Here is a 17,855-nt window from a genome sequence, read left to right as displayed (position 1 = left end):
TAATTTTGCCTACAGTATATAGTGTAGCAAGATAGTTTTCAGAATTATTAATAATTTAATAATTAGATTTTAGGGGACCCCCCAAGAGTCCTTAGTCATTTAGAACCCTGGTGTGTTCCATTGCATATATTACTGTGGTCTCAAAATTGGTATTGAGAACCATGACAAATTAATTTCTGCAGAAATCATGCAAACTCTTATAACCCCTGCCTCAGACATGAGCTGTGGGCAATGTTTGAGACAGTAAAATGTTTTAGCTTTCTCTCTCTTTAACAATGTCTTTGTCAGAGAAAAGGTCAGGTAATAGTGTCTGTGCGTGCATGTGTGTGGTTTCCACTGCGCTAGAGTGCCATAATTGGTCTCGTTGCAATTGTGTAACTGTATAAGAGCAAATATTACACTTTTCATCTAAATATAATGACTGTAAAGCCTGTACGTGCAAGTGCATGTGAATGCGTGTAAGAGTATGACTGTTTGCTAGACAGCTTTTACATTTTAGCCTCTTTACAATAACTCTCTACCTTGAGTGAAGCGCTTGGGGCTCGGATCGACCTCAACGTATCAGCACAATTGACAAATCCAATCCCTGACGCCTACACAAGCGCCGGGCTCTCCACTCAACAGCTTCCTAAAGAGTCAGCGCCCCAGTTAGCTATAGCATGCAGGTCGAAGCACGCAGATTTATGGCATAGCAATGCTGCATGGGAAATCTGAGTGCCTTGGTGTTCCGTCTAATGCCAGAAAAGAGGTAACGTACGGTGTCAGGTTTGTTGACAAATCTAGAGCAGTCACATGATGTAGAGAGAATATCATTTGAAATAGATCTGAAATTGTATTACAATTAGAAAACTGGGCCCAAAAAAACTCAGCTATGCATTGAAAACTGCACCAAACAGATGAGAAAGACCCAGCTGTCTCATTGAAGAAGTGGCTGAGAAACACTGCTTCTTCATTATACTACTACAGGATGAGAAATGATTGCCCAAATAATGCCCTACATTGGAGTGAAGCTTAGGTAGTGGGAGGTGCTGAAGCGAATCATACTTGTATTGTTACCGCATACTTTCCAGCCTGGTGTCACTGGCTCGGTCCTCCACCATCCAACTGTCCGCCTAAATCTCTGCAATTGGCAGGGACGAGCCGAAGGAGCACTAAAAGCTGCTTGGCTCCGGTTCGGCCGTCATGACCGCCTCCAAGTCAACCGACCCCGACATATAAATAAGAACAATATCAGATAAGTCTTGCAGGAAGCCTATAAACATTTACATTCTCTTTCAAGTGCTGTTTATGGATATTTTATCTCCTATCTGGAAGTCGAAGACATGGTGAAAAAAGACGGCGACCTGGGGAAGAATCCGAGGCGAGTGGTGAATCAAAAAGGCAGCAGGCCCTGACAGGGACCCAGGCCCATTGACCATAATAGGTGTTGAGACTGGCGGCCTCCACAGATGAGGAACCAGCTCCCTGGGCCTGCCAGAAGAGTTATGGGATGGTGTGGGTAGTGATGGGGAGGGGAGGGTTGCCTGGTAAGCTACTAATTCTATATCTTCCCCTGACATAGACGAAGTACAGCCAGCAGAGTTCAGTCTGGGAGACGGGGAGAGGGAGCTCGCAGGACTCACTAGTGTTGTGTTTAACAGAGTAAACCCACTCCTGCCTTCATGTCCTCCAGCCTGATGCCTATCAGAGGCCGAAGTCTGACCACAGACAGTTATTAGTGTCTGGTTTGCTAAGCCTGAAAGATATTCGAAAAATTTCGTGATTACTTTTTTGCGCCCATTAACCATAGACTTCTTTTTAAGGTCTGTCTACGAGCTAAAGCATGCAATAATGGGAAGGTTACCTAAATAAGTGAACAGTATTCATCTCATGTAAGTGTACATGTTCTATAACACATTCTTCGCAAACAGTAATATACATATACAATAATATACATTCTTCAATCCTCACTATTAACTAGTTGCTTATTTGCATGCATATTACTAGGATTTTGGCTGTTTATTAGTACTTATAAAGCACATAGTAATGCCTTATTCTGCATGACCATATTCTACATCCCTTAATCACCCAATACCTAAACTTAACAACTACCGTAACTAACTTTATTAACTATGACTTTTGCATCAATAAACTCCTAAACTAAAGTGTGACCAAATTTCTTTATTTGCAAAACTTTTCTACTGGTAAAACTACAGATCCTAACTTTCCGTAATTTTTTTAACTACACAATTTTATCCCTGATTATACACTCGCTGTCAGTTAAGGCATATCGCCAACAAATCTGAGGCAAATCGGTGCTTTTTCACATGATTGACAATCACTATGAGTCTCTCTTTGCAATACACTTCCTGTAGTGTGAAATGTGTTTTGCCTAGAGCTGACATCGGTGACAACAGATAGTTATGTAGTCTGAAAAGACGACTTTGAAAGTTGTGTAGTGTATGGGTAGCATTAAAGGGATAATTCACTGAAAAAATTCTATTCACCACCCTCATGTCATTCTAAACTTGTATTAATAAACGTACATCTGTAAAAAAAAATTAAAAAATAAGATATTTTGAAGAATGATGGCAACCAAACAGTTTGTTTCCATTGACTTACACTGTACGCACAAGAAAAAAAACTTTATTAAAATGTCAATTTATGTTCCACAGAAGAAAGATTAACAGAGTAACTGATCATTTTTTATTTTTTGGGAACTATCTCTAAGCTCATAGCAAAAATTCTGTATGATGCAGCACTATAACAGCCAACAAGAAAACAAATTAGGATATACACTCCATAGGATCAGAAATAGAGAGCAAATAATTGAAAAATAAATAATTTTTTAGCTAGAAAAGATAACTTTTAGCGCTTTTTGCTTCATCAAATCATGCCTGTTTAGGCATTGGTGTAAAATGTATTGCTTAAAGCCTGAAATCAGCCATTAAGCACTTACAAATAAAAGCAATGACTTTTATCAAACACAACTAGTACAAAGAAAAAAGACCCGTTTTACCGTTTTCTCAACAGTATGATTTGAAGTTGTATTATATGACATCTAAAACTATCCTTGATCATCAAGTACACATTCCGGAGACATCTGAGAGACCTGAACTCCGATCTGAACGGAGAAAGACAAATCACAGCAAACAGTAGCCGTGCCACTCAGTCCCACATTCACCTGAACCCTCCTAATCTGCAAAATAATGGCGCTCTTACACCGAGGTGCATCCTTGCCTGACGTGACGCCTTTTGTCTCCTCCTGTGTTGTGACAACACTTACATTTGTAAATTGCCCTCCTTGTACAGGATAAACATCTGATAGCCACAAGAGAAGGGGGTTGGGGAGCGTAACAAGCCTCTGGGACTTCCTCTAAACAAATGGAGAAATCTTTAGAAGGCTACTGTTTGTGTTTGCCAAAGACACGGCCAGGATACATGAGGCTCCTGTCAATGGCCTCCAGGCGCTATTCAACTACGGCAAAGTTGGCCAAAAGGGCGCTTCTGAGAAGGTCCGAGGGGAGAAGATCGCAGCGCAAATGCTGCAGAGAGTTAGTGCAGGTTTAAAGTAGCTACAATATTGTATCAGAAACATGTAATACGATCTGCATTACACTATGCAACTGAACCTGGGCTTTGAACCAAAAGCATAATATTGCTGTGCACTGACGCTGTGCAGGCATCACTCAATGTGTGAACAATGTGGTCAGAAGCACTCTGTCAAAGCTGCTCATTGGATTGGCAATTACTAAAAAAAAAAAAGAATGAAAGAATGAAAGAAAAAAAAGAATGGCGGGGAGAAAAATCAGCAGATTAATCATGCTGTTAGCGATGAAGATGAAGACGTTGATTAATGCAGTTTGGCTTTTTAAACAAACAACTCCTGAGTGTGCGGTGTGCTCGGCATTACCCTTTAATTTAGAGAGGGTTGACTGGAGAAGTTTTGTTTTTGCAGCTTCTCTGCCCCCTTGTTCTTTACCCCCTTCTCCAGGGCTTTTTTCTCCCCTCTCCGACACCATATGGAGCAGGCCTTGCGGAAACAATCTGCTAAAAACAACAGGCCTGCACTCAACCATTCCCTCCTTTTTTAACACCATGCGAGAATAAATTGCTCCCTTATTGTGCGTTCTGCCAGTGGTCCGGGATCATTTTTGTGTTCTCGATCTAATTAGATTAGTTCGGTGCCGGTTCGGGGTTACTGCAAGATGGTGCCACACGAGTGGAGGAATATCGGGCTAATTGGCAGGCGAACACGACCCGGGCATCGCCATTCGCGGGCAGGATCGCTCCTCTCTCATTACCGCCATTTTGCAACCATCTCAAAAAGTCTGTAATAACTCAGCTCTCTGTATTCTTACAGGCAAATACTGGAGTCGAACTAGAGAGTCTCATTAGGCGCGCTCACGACCGTCACCTCTCAGTTCGTAAAGGCTCTGCTGTTTATCTAGCAGGCCTGAAATGCATATAGATGTGGAATTTCCATTGCATTTACAACCGGTTCACGCTCACATGCTAATTCCACGTCTGAAGGAACGCGTATTACACTTTTACCTGCAAATAGAAACTTTTCTTAGTGGCATTATGTTACTCAAAAGTAACAAACTGGAGGTTGAGCATTATGTGGCTGATTAAAGTGTTGCTGCATCAGACATTTCTATATGCACAGCAAAACCGAGAAAGAGGTGGAGGCGAATGATCAGACTTTTAAATGAACATTATGAAAACATTTGGCCGTCTGCCTCCCTCGGCACACTGGCACGCCATACATCACACAGGCACCTACTGGAGAACTATGCAGACCACTCAAATTCCCCCACCATAACTCAACCAAATTATACAAAGCAAGGTACAAGTAATAAGCATAAGCTTTAACTCACAGCATAAATCCATGTTTATACCCAAAAACGGGCATGCGAGTCAAAGAGATGGTCCAGCGCATAACAGCTGAGCCTATAAGGATATGAGCATAACTAATGCCTACCGTATGGTTAGATGCAATTAAAAGTCGTCATTTTGAAAATATAGGCTACTTTAGTGCAAACACACCACATACTGCTAAATGTGTAATATCAGTAAATCACAGTGAGGAATCATCGGCTGGAGTAAATAACACAGCCATGAATTAGCATTTATGGGTTTAGTCTGGGTCATACGCACGGGGTTAAACCAAATACACCAAGTTTTAAAGCAAATTAACACTAAATTAGCAAAATGGGGTTGGGCATTTATAAACATATGGGGTTGTGGAAATAGATCAAGTCATGTTTGAAAGGAGAAGAATCTGTTGAGTAAATATTAATGTAGCCTTGCTGATCAGCATCCCAATGATTCAAATTAATAAAAAGTGCACTATTAAAATTGAATATAAATAACTATTTTCACTAAAGCACATCAAAATTCAGAGAAAGACAGGCAACAATTTGTTAAAAAAAAAAAAAAAAAGTTTAAAAGACTAACAAACGCATTACAACCCAGTAAGCCCCATCAGGGGCCCCTGGACCCCCATATTAGCACTGAGGGATCTCAGGTGACCCTTGACCTAGAAGCCTGTGTCGTAGTTCTGGGTTAAGGAACCATGGGGTTAATCTTGCCATTCAGCTTCACCCCCACGCCTAACACCAACCGAAACCATCAAGCACATTTTACCATCCCCGAGAGCAGGTTTTCCCCTGAAATCCGGACTGGAGAGAAGATGGCATGTGTTTAACATTACGCAAATCTGCTGAAACGGCAGGGCACACGAGAGAAACCTCCACTGTGGCAGCGTTCACAAAGACAGGATCCCCTAATCACTGGCCGTTACAGGTCGTTTATTAGAGATTTCGGCACAGGAGAAAACAGCCATCTATAACACACTCTCAGATTACCTCATTTAAGAAGGACAACCCAGACCGCAAAGAATGCGGACGCTTTCAGAAGTTCAGATTATTGCATTTCTACGTTCATTAGCTCGACTGAAAATCATGCGGTACAGAGCGAGCTGGCAAACCACTTCTAAAAACAAAATAAAAATTTCCCAACGTTTAATGCAATTATGACGATTTACGATATAATAAAATAACTGAGGATCATGACTTTAAAACACAAAAAAACAACTAATGCAAACAACTATTTATTTTTGCTTTTGGGTGGCACATAGGACAATCAAGCATTTATAAGAATAAATGCACGTACAAAAACAAACTGTTTATCTATTCTATATCCTTCTATGCATTAAAAAAAAATTTATGAGCGATGAAAAAAAAGCAAGTCCAGCGTTCCACAAACACAGTGGCAGAGAAGAATACCAGACCACAGTATCACCTGGTCCACAAATGTACAACACAAAAAAGAAAATACTGCTTGTGTGGCCTCTTATTACCCTGGAGAAAACCCACATATAGGCACAAAAAAAAAGTCAGGGAAAAGAAAGTCAGTAAATTCTACTGTTCCACGTAATAAACGCCAAAGCAGGGGATGATGGCCTTGCCGAAGATCAAAGCGCTTTAACAGCTTGAGCTATCTAGCGGTCTAGATTACTGCTCTGAACTACAGGAAGACTGGGTTAAAAGTTACCATAAATAAGGTTTTAAAGCTACATCACCCTAACACAAAACCCGAAGACAAAAACTGTGTCCTTACGTGCGTGTTACATGACTTGCATGGAAAACCACAATGCCACACGCCGCCAGAAATCCCTGCATTTTCATAACACACAATCGCACGTATACATACCTCTGTTAAGCATTGGGTTATAGCATTATCACACTCAAATCCAACAGGGAGGCAGATATCAAAGCTGGCAGAGTATCCAAAGACCCTTCCCTGAGGAGCCCTCCGAGGTATCCTTTATTCCACATCCATTCTGGCCTGGGAATCATTCCATTTTTTTCCCCACAGTGTTCACAAAGTTTTGTTTTGTTTTTACTCGCTCTACGTGCGTCGCTTGTGAAATGTGCCCGTCCCGTACTTCCTTTTCTCAGAAGACCTCACAGGTGCAGATGATCCTGGGTGCGAAGGGTGACCAAACCACACCGTTCTTCTCGATCACTGTAACAACAAAACCGCACACATGTTCAGCGAGAAGGAAGTGCTCTGGGTAAACAGCAACTTTAAAGAAGCATGCATTCACAGAATAAAATAACTTTAGAAAAGAAGGATCTAACCAAAAAGACAACATGGACACCACACTGCACGCAGAGAGAGAGAGAGCTGAGAGAAATCCTGCGTCATGTACTCAGGCAGTCTGACAGCAGGGTTCATGAATGGGAGCTCTGACAGTACGGGCCTTCTGGCCGACCAAATTGGAAACAGGAAAACAAACATTCTCAAAGGAAAACTCCCCCACCACCGTAACCCCTCCCCCCCTACAAACCTTTTCTTCGACTCATTCTGTCCAACCTGTGTCAGGTTAGCAATAGTCAACCGCACCAGTCTCCAGACCACACAGATGGAGAACATTCAGCCACCGAGAGATGGAGAGAAAGAAAAAAAAAAAGACGTAAAAAGCTAAATGAAGATCTGTTTGCGAGGTAGAAGAACACACACCGTGATAGCGAGAAGGGAAAGAAAGAAAGAAAGAAAAAGGCTAAACTGACTCATCAGCGTTCCAGAGGATCGGCGGATGAACTAAACTCGGCACATCGGAATGGGGAGGAGAGGAAGTGGGCAATGCTGGCTCGAAAACTTTCAGAAAGTTTTTGATATGAAGCTGAGCACAGAGGCTTGAGGGATGAAGCTTGAAGCAAATTAATACTTTTACTTTAGTCTTAAAAAAAAAAAAAAAGTCCAGGGAAGCCAACTCATATGAAAAGCCTAGCCTAACGGGAACCGCTAGCTTTTGAAAAACCACACCAACCAATAAAAGGTTTGTCGTCACGCATCACTTTATCTTGCATATGCAACAAAAATGTCAGTTGTTTTTAATTCCTCAACAAAAAAAATGAGTATTTTTGTCAATGAGTAAGAATGAAGATTCAGGGGAACTTCGACTTATTTTTCTTCGTTTCACAGTGCAACCTACTCTACTCTACTGGGAATATGAGAGTTTTCAGTCAGCAAACTTTACCAGATGTACGCTAACCACTAAAATATTACACGCCACATAATTAGCCTAACAAGTGATGTCAAACAGCTCTGACAGAGTCAGACCCAAACCGTGTCTTATCTGTGGGAGTCGTTAAACACACTTCAGCTGCATCTGTGACGTGAAAGAAATAGCCATCAAAACATAATATTCACAAAGATATGTAGAAGCTAAATCTATATCTTTTCACGGGATAAAAGAGGTTGCTATGACACCACAGGTCAAAGGTCCTTGTGTTTCATTCCCACGCAGGGTGTGAGGAAAAAAAAGGTAAAGAGAACAAGATTTCACTTTAATTCAGATGACAAAAACAAGAGATAAATGTTAGATTCATAAACCAACCGCCCACACAAAAACGCACTTTACTAGTTATTTCGCATCAAATCCATTCGTGTTGCATGAAAGTTTAGTGAGAAAATCCATCACGACGGCAAGTCTTACAATATAACTCACCATAACAAGTCTATAGCACACATCCAGAGCCATTTAGTGACTTCAAAACACTGCTAAAAACAGGATGAAAAGCATATGACGAGACAAGGGACGACCTCTGTGAACCGCGGCCCTTTTATTCTTGAAAATCCGGAGGAAAAAAAAAAAAAAAGACGAGCTATTCATATGCAGGCTACATCAAATATATGTTATAAAAGCTTTTAAGGGCACCAATTATCAGGAGCTGTCTCTTTGTAAACCTTGGCATTTCATCAGGCGACTACAAAAACAATATTCTAAAGTTTCCTGTCTCCCAATGTTTGGAGATTTCTAACCACGAAAAAACAAAAAAACAAAAAGGAATTTCTATAAAGTCGTTGAAGCATCATTTCAAAAACACTTGCCTGGAATAAAATACTGTGCCGGTCTTTACGACGCTAAGTTTGAAATAACAACACACAATCATTCTGAGTTTCACAATCACAAACAAAACTTATTCAGTCCTTTTTTTTTTTGGGAGCAACAAATGAATAAAAAGTATATGCAAAAATCTGGTCTGAGTATATTTCCTAACAACCAAGAAAAAAAAATGTAACTTTTGTAGTCATCAACTACTTACTATATGTGCAAACACTAGCGTGAGCCATTCTATCTCTGTCATTAAAAAAAAAAGTCCCCTACCATTTATTTTCTCTACAGGCTTCTTATTCAACGGCACCAACGCCACATGAATCTGGGACACAAGTGGCAAATCTCGGTGCGGTAAGAAGTTAGCCCAAAAAGAAGTTGTGCAAACTCAGAAGCCACGAAGAACAAATGCAAGACCCCCACTGCTGCTTTCTCCCTCCACCAAGGCCCAAATTCATTTGTCAGCCGTAAAGTTCCTGACTATACAGCGCTGATCTATTGCCTCTCTCCAAAGAGCTCACAGATGTGGAGTCATTTACATTTCAAATACACCTCAAGCTTTTCAATCACTTCAAACGCGCCTTATCAGACAACTCATGTGGATCTTATTCTTCTGTGCGGACTGAGAACTGAATCTAGTAAACCGCTGAATGGATTTTCGCATATTTACGTGTATCACATGATGAACAAGGAATGAAATAATATTCCAAGCAGATGGAGATATTTCTTCTTTCTTCTGATCTCTAGACCGTTACACACGTAAAATGACTAAAAACTCAAGAGATCGACCGATAATCGGTTTCGAATGCTTTTTTTTTATTTGGTAGAATTACCTGATAAAATATATTATTTAAAAAGACACTTTAGTAACTTTTTTTTTGCACTATTTATTGATGTCGAAGTGTGTTTTGTTTTGTGCAGAAATTATAGATTTTAAAAAGTGCTGTTGATATAATCATCAAAAACAGAAATAAACCAATACATAAATATTGGTTGCTGGGCACATAAACATGCAAATACTTGGTGTCGTTATCAGTTATAAAATAAAATAAAAATCCGTATCGGTCAATATTTTTGATGCACAATAATACTATTTTAAAGTCCTCAGAGATAAAAAAAAAAAAAATAGTCATGCAAATGCAAAAAGAGTAAAGATAAAAGGTAGCACTTTACAGTAAGGTTTCATTAGTTGGCTATCATGAACTAAGAATTAACAATACTTCCACAGCATTTATTATTCTTAGTTAATGGCAATTTCAACATTTACTAATACAATATTGTATTTGTTAACATTTGTTAATGCGCTGTGAACTAACACGAACAAACAATGAACAGCTGGACTTTTATTAACTAACATTAATAAATGCTTTAACAAATGTATCGCTCATTGTTAGTTAATACATTAACTTAATGTTAACAAATGAGACCTTATTGTAAAGTGTTACCAGATAAAGTGATTGTGACTGCAGAAGCCTGATGATGACAGAGCTGAGATTCCCTGTTGACTGTGTCTGAAACTATGAGTACAGTTGAGAGTTTCTCTAAATGATGAGCCTGCACGGGCTTTGTCATTAAGAAACATTTACCGACAAACCATTTCAAGACAGAAAAAGAGAGCATATCATTTCCAGACTGCCCGAGTATGGCAACTTTCACAGTTTACAGGAAACAGCGCAACTCATCTACTGGAACCAACATGGGAATTCGTATCATAACAATCAGATATACAGGTTACGCTTCGGTACGGCACATTTAAGTGAAGTGTGGGTGATTTTATCAGTTCAAAGATAAATACTTTGTTTCCACACACTTAATGACATTCTAATGTGAAAGTGATTGTAAAACCAAATTAACTGGAAACATTACCACAGTTGCAGAACTGAGAAACGTCCAAACAATATATTTATATCATATAACCACACAAAAATTATAGGATACGAGTGCACACATAACTAACATAACACAAACCTTGAAACAATATCACTTGTTAGCACATGCAGAAACTAAGAAATACATATTATTTAGAGAGATTTCGTGAAGGAAAAATGGCTGGAAAAGTTTAAAAACGTGAAGTTTGTGTCATGTTCTTACAATAAAGAGTGGTTTAAAACCACAATTAACAGTCTGGTTTCTACAAATTTCACTTAGGAGCAAAAAAAAAATCTGCCTTTAAACTTGAAAGAAATACAAATGTGACATTTATCGTGCTAATTATCGATATCGGATGATATTTTTGTGATATATCGCCCGGCTCTAGTTGCAGAAGTGAGGAACATCCAAACTATTCACATTCTCATATCACACAAAATGTATAGGATATGAATACACACATAACTAGAAGACATATTAAGTGTGTATCTATTGTCTGTACTGACTCAAAAAAAAGTTTCTGTTGATGGATAACATCAACAAGAAAAGGATTACTGTACATGCCAAGACAAAAGGTACTATTTCTATATGCATGCCTTCATTTTAGAGGGTAGAAAGAGTTATTTAAATTCCTTGAAAAGTTTTTAGATAAGCTCCATCACGCCACAAGAAACTTTGTGAACTACAGCCTCCCCCCCACACACACACACACACCTAAGTGTGAAAGTTCTCCACAAAACAAATATAAAGTTGTTCCATCATTTATCAATTGACAAAAAAACACACATCCAAATGAGAAATACTCGTTACCGCTATTCATAAACTTTTGCTGCTCGTCTCCATAGCCTCGAAAGACGCAATGAAACAACAGAAAGACATCTTTTCGCAACCTGCCTTCGAATAAAACCGCAAAAAATAGCGATAAAACCCCCGTTACGATCCGTAGACTTGTCATGTAAACAACCTGTGCTTCTTTGTGTGTGGAAAATATAACATTCAGTGCGTTGCCATGCCTACGCGTTTTCTTATCGTACATCATCAGATACGGAAAGTTTTCGAAGTTTGTGTGGAAAGCGCCATTCAGCATCATTTACGCAAAAACAGTAGCCTACACACCAATGAAACTTTCTATAACTTTGCTTAGGATCCGTTTAGCTTCTTGCGACGCATAAACAATGCAAATAAAAGGCGCCTCGCGGCTTAAACGTACAAGAGAAACTGCTACATTGTGGATATTATGTTGCGCAAAACGCATTGCAACACAGAATGGCTGAAAAGAAATGGGAAGGAAAAAGTAGTATTTTCTCTCAACTACTGGGAGATACAATGTAACAAGTCGCCGATTTCAATTTGCAATTTAGCCTCAAAATTCGAAATCCGAAGAGCCGAGCTCTTATTTTCGTTACAAAGTAGCACTCAACTGATTCATCATTCTCAACATTACATAACATTCATCAGGAACTACAGCTAAAACCACATCGTTCTTCATTGATTCGCTTTCTCCTTACCTGTTGATTAAATTGCAATAGTCTTTGCAGTCTGAAAGATGGTGGAGCTTTGGCGTGAGCCATGAAGCGTCTTTGTGTTGTTTGTTTGTTGATCTCGGGGAATGATTTCTTTTTTATGGGGATGTAAGATTGCGAATTGCTCCTGTACACGTGAAATCTTGGGAGACTGTGTTTAATAGTAAAAACGCCTGAGTCTGGGGTGGAAGAAAGGAGGTTGGTTTTTGCAGTGATCTCAGTTCTTTATCAGAAATGTTATCGCTTGTCAGGACCTCAGACTCCAAGCATTACGTCAGTTTCAAGACACCAACACTATTAATATCAAGAAGCCCTTGCGGAGGAAAGCGCCACCCTAGAGCGCGCGCTCTTAAAGGGACAGTGACCACTGAAAAACTCCAGCAGCAGCACTGAGATCTGATGAAGAAACACGGAGATCTGATGAAGAAACACTGAGATCTGATGAAGAAACACTGAGATCTGATGAGAAACACTGAGATATGACGAAGAAGCACTTAGATCTGATGAGAAACACTGAGATCTGATAAAGAAACACTGAGATCTGATAAAGAAACACTGAGATCTGATGAAGAAACACTTAGATCTGATGAGAAACACTGAGATCTGATGAGAAACTCTGAGATCTGATGAGAAACTCTGAGATCTGATGAGAAACACTGAGATCTGATGAGAAACACTGAGATCTGATGAGAAACACTGAGATCTGATGAGAAACACTGAGATCTGATAAAGAAACACTGAGATCTGATGAGAAACACTGAGATCTGATAAAGAAACACTGAGATCTGATGAGAAACACTGAGATCTGATGAGAAACACTGAGATCTGATGAGAAACACTGAGATCTGATAAAGAAACACTGAGATCTGATAAAGAAACACTGAGATCTGATGAGAAACACTGAGATCTGATGAAACACTGAGATCTGATGAGAAACACTGAGATCTGATAAAGAAACACTGAGATCTGATAAAGAAACACTGAGATCTGATGAGAAACACTGAGATCTGATGAGAAACACTGAGATCTGATAAAGAAACACTGAGATCTGATGAGAAACACTGAGATCTGATAAAGAAACACTGAGATCTGATGAGAAACACTGAGATCTGATAAAGAAACACTGAGATCTGATGAGAAACACTGAGATCTGATGAGAAACACTGAGATCTGATAAAGAAACACTGAGATCTGATGAGAAACACTGAGATCTGATGAGAAACACTGAGATCTGATGAGAAACACTGAGATCTGATAAAGAAACACTGAGATCTGATGAGAAACACTGAGATCTGATAAAGAAACACTGAGATCTGATGAGAAACACTGAGATCTGATAAAGAAACACTGAGATCTGATGAGAAACACTGAGATCTGATGAAGAAACACTGAGATTATCTGAAGCCATCTCAAGCACTGGTTCACACATCTGTTCTGACAGCAAAGAAAAAACAATGCTAAGTGCAGCGTGAAAATTATTTCATGATTTTCAAGGGGACTTTATATTAAATCTCTTGGTATTTTTCTGTCTGTCTGTCTGTCTGTCTGTTTATCTATCTATCTATCTATCTATCTATCTATCTATCTATCTATCTATCTGCTATCTGTCTGTCTGTCTGTTTATCTATCTATCTATATATCTGTCTGTCTGTCTGTTTATCTATCTATCTATCTATCTATTTATCTATCTATCTATCTATCTATCTATTTATCTATTTATCTATCTATCTATCTGTCTGTCTGTCTGTCTGTCTGTCTGTCTGTCTATCTATCTGCTATCTGTCTGTCTGTCTGTTTATCTGTATATCTATCTATCTATCTATCTATCTATCTATCTATTTATCTATTTATCTATCTATCTATCTATCTATCTGTCTGTCTGTCTGTCTGTCTGTCTGTTTATCTATCTATCTATCTATCTGTCTGTCTGTCTGTCTGTCTGTCTGTCTGTCTGTCTGTCTATCTATCTGTCTATCTGTCTGTCTGTCTGTCTGTCTGTCTGTCTGTCTGTCTGTCTGTCTGTCTGTCTGTCTATCTATCTATCTGTCTGTCTGTCTGTCTGTCTGTCTGTCTGTCTGTCTGTCTGTCTGTCTATCTGTCTGTCTGTCTATCTATCTATCTATCTATCTATCTATCTGCTATCTGTCTGTCTGTCTGTTTATCTGTCTGTCTGTCTGTCTGTCTGTCTGTCTGTCTGTCTGTCTATCTATCTATCTATCTATCTATCTATCTATCTGCTATCTGTCTGTCTGTCTGTTTATCTATCTATCTATCTATCTGTCTGTCTGTCTGTTTATCTATCTATCTATCTATCTATCTATCTATCTATCTGTCTGTCTGTCTGTCTGTCTGTCTGTCTGTCTATCTATCTATCTATCTCTATCTATCTATCTATCTATCTATCTATCTATCTATCTATCTATCTATCTATCACCTGTATGTCTGTCTGTCTGTATCTCTATCTACACACACACACAACTAAAAAATAATATAATCGTGCAAAGAATGAAAAAATGAAAAGTACCAACTGCCCTTTTTAACTGTAGAGCTTAAATTAGGAGTCACAGCCAAATTTTGAGAATTGGGTTGACAAGTTGTAATTTTCTCAAAGGGGTTATTATTATTATTATTATTATTATCATTATTTGCAGTCAATCTAGTACTGTCGACCTCTCTGCGGGGTTATTAAAAAAAGTCAGAAAATAGAGAAAAAAAAACCCTAGCAAACATTTGGGGATATACAGAATAATATTTATAAATACATTTAATAAATGCAAATCAGAATGTTTTTTTTTTTTTTTTTTTTTAGATATTGTGGCATATTAATGAATTAAATATATTAATACATTTCACCATATGATTTTTGGCACATATTTGTTTATTTAAATCTTCCACAGTGCTCAGCAATGTAGAACTGAAACCAAATAAGTGAAATGAAACGCTCTGTCATTCTGTGAACATTTACTGACAGGTGTTCATTTCAGTGAGGAATAACTAGCAGAACAGTTGACGTTTCTGACAACTATGAGGGTAGCTGACATGAGACACTTTCGGGAAGTTGACATGTCCTGTGGTGTGAAATACAAACTATACTCCATCTAAAACTACTGTAAACAGCATTTTGATCATTCTTGTCTAATTATTATGCATGCAGGAGTAGCCTATTAATGATCACTGAGAGTATGTGTATACCACCGGACCATTTAACATGAAATAGCAAAGGCAAAACTTGATTATGAAAAAGTTACAAATTTGCTTAAATCATATAGGACTAAATTGCAAGTGAGTGAGTGTGTGTGTGTGTGTGTGTGTGTGTGTGTGTGTGTGTGTGTGTGTGTGTGTGTGTGTGTGTGTGTGTGTGTGTGTGTGTGTGTGTGTGTGTGTGTGTGTGTGTGTGATAATACAGAGTGCATCAAATTTTTAAATGTTGACATGTTTTTGGGGTCCAGATGCTTCTCTTCTACTTCACTTCTACTTCACCTCTAAGTTTTAAAAGTTCTGTGCTCATCCAAGAAAAAACTATAAACCATGAGTCCAAAGGTCCATAATTACTAGTCATGTCTACAATAACAAGCTCAAGATGAACCAACCACTTGTTGTCAAACACACACACACACAAAAAAAAAAAAAAAAAATCTTGGCAGTAGTGTTTCCAAATGAATGACTCTAGAGCATTACTGTTTCATTTTATTTTGAAGTTCAAATAAATAAAATGTTTTAAATAAATATAAATACAAATTTTAGTTACAGCAGTTTGTCACTAATATCGCACTAGCTGTTTAAAACGTGATTCAGACATCTAAATCTAAAGCAGAAGATTTTAATTCATTTTTGCTTTATTTTTAGATCACTGCTGTAAGTGTAGATTGAAGGTAAATGTGTACAAATACAATTTCAGTTTCTAAGAAATACGTGAAAAGATCAGGGAGGATTTCTCAGCTATAGAGAGTGATTATTTATATTGGAAAATTCAGGAGCATATGAATTGTGTGCAGTGTAGTTGTTTTTCTTTTCTTTTCTTTTCTTTGCAAAAATATTCAAATGAATGGAAAACGTGGTGAAAAGTAATGCATTATGTATGATTTTATTTTTATTTTTTGTGTTTATCTTTTTCCTTTCTCTGAATTGTTCTTATAAAAGTAACACAAATAATCTGTCAACATAAAAAAAATAAACCGTCTTTCCAACATTTTCGATATTGTTTCCCAGGGATTAACATGATTTGATGAAAATAGCATTACATTGAAAGAATATATATATATATATAATATTTTTATTTTATTTTTCTGACACATGTAGCAATGATGGGCCTTCAGAAAAATTCCCTCAGAGACGTTCCACTCACTGATTTAATATAAATGCATATATCATAAAAGCATGCAGAACAAATGCGTTCAACCAATCATAAATGATATTTTACATGTTTCCATGAACTCGTTCCAGCGCTCCACAAAACCCTATTCAGACTACTGCTAAAAACGCATATTTTGGGGGCTTCATCTCTCCAACCCCGTGAGGTGTACCGACGAAACTTTCTCAGAGATGAAACCTGAGAAGTCAAGTCAGTGTTGTTTATTTCAGATAGAGATATCATGCCATGAGGTAAACGTCACTGAAATATTTTTAGTCCTGGTGGTTACATTCTGCTAGACATATTACATCTGAGCATATCTGAGCTTGATAGTGTTTCAGGATAGCCTTTCCTCTGTCCATGCTAACGGCCAGACTCATCATATGTCATATTTATAGAACACCTCGTGCCCTTCATTGAGCCACTGAACGTTACAGTGTTACAATAAAACACACGGTTACAATATCTGGATTCATCCGTATTCACTGGCATGGGTTTAACAGTATAGGCACATCTGTAGGCAATGTACATTTCATTTAAATCACTAATCTGAGGAAAGTTAAGGAATAACTTATTTTTAGTGCTTGGATTTGGTTAGTGGTCTGACTTTTCTTTTTTTTTTTCAAAAGCACTTTATATTTATGTACGGATTGGCTTGCATATCCACTTTTGCCGTGTTTTTATGTGCATTTTAATGGTCTTCCCTGATTAGTTTAGTATGTAATAGTATAATGTAGTATTATATTGAAAGAAAGAAAGAAAGAAAGAAAGAAAGAAAGAAAGAAAGAAAGAAAGAAAGAAAGAGAGAGAGAAAGAAAAAAGTAAGAAAGAAAGAAAGAAAGAAAGAGAGAGAGAGAGAAAGAAAAAAGTAAGAAAGAAAGAAAGAAAGAAAGAAAGAAAGAAAGAAAGAAAGAAAGAAAGAAAGAAAGAAAGAAAGAATGAATGTGTTTCTTAACTTTAAAGAAATCTTAAATAAAATCATTTTATTAAATGATTAAAAACAGATTTTTTTTTTAATTAAACATTGATTCCTCACATGTAATCACAGCAGAATGAACAGAGACGAATGGATTTGAACAAAAACAGAAATTTTGATTATGAGAAAAAATCATTTTCTTTGCATTGTCTTGTACTATCACAATCCCTACGTTCATCTCCTGCAGGCGATATTTTATATGTGGCACAAATCTGATTCATAAATGGGCAGTTTTCAATTTTACCATTC

The 17,855-nt window shown here is 38.0% G+C and overlaps 1 protein-coding gene across 5 annotated transcripts in view; it reads right to left on the bottom strand.

The window, feature by feature from the left end:
• The window catches only part of trps1 (trichorhinophalangeal syndrome I), a 114,416-nt gene extending 101,854 nt beyond the window's left edge, over nt 1-12,562 (bottom strand). The window contains exons 1-3 of one of the 5 annotated variants that reach the window (XM_084422680.1): nt 11,567-11,842; nt 7,337-7,396; nt 6,697-7,011 (exon numbers count right to left, since the gene is read on the bottom strand). In XM_084422680.1, the coding sequence (XP_084278806.1) occupies nt 6,697-6,709 (13 nt within the window). In that variant the 5' untranslated portion in view covers nt 6,710-7,011; nt 7,337-7,396; nt 11,567-11,842. Of the gene's footprint in view, nt 1-6,696; nt 7,012-7,336; nt 7,397-11,566; nt 11,843-11,872; nt 11,996-12,264 lie in introns of those variants that run through there. The other 4 variants (XM_084422679.1, XM_084422682.1, XM_084422681.1 and 1 more) reach the window with 4 other exon arrangements.
• Between the last annotated feature and the right edge of the window lie 5,293 nt (nt 12,563-17,855).

Source organism: Rutilus rutilus (genome assembly GCF_951802725.1).
Source record: "Rutilus rutilus genome assembly, chromosome: 11".
NCBI classification, from domain to species: domain Eukaryota; kingdom Metazoa; phylum Chordata; class Actinopteri; order Cypriniformes; family Leuciscidae; genus Rutilus; species Rutilus rutilus.
The sequence above is the reverse complement of the archived record's forward strand: the minus strand, read 5'-3'. Positions and strand labels throughout refer to the sequence as shown.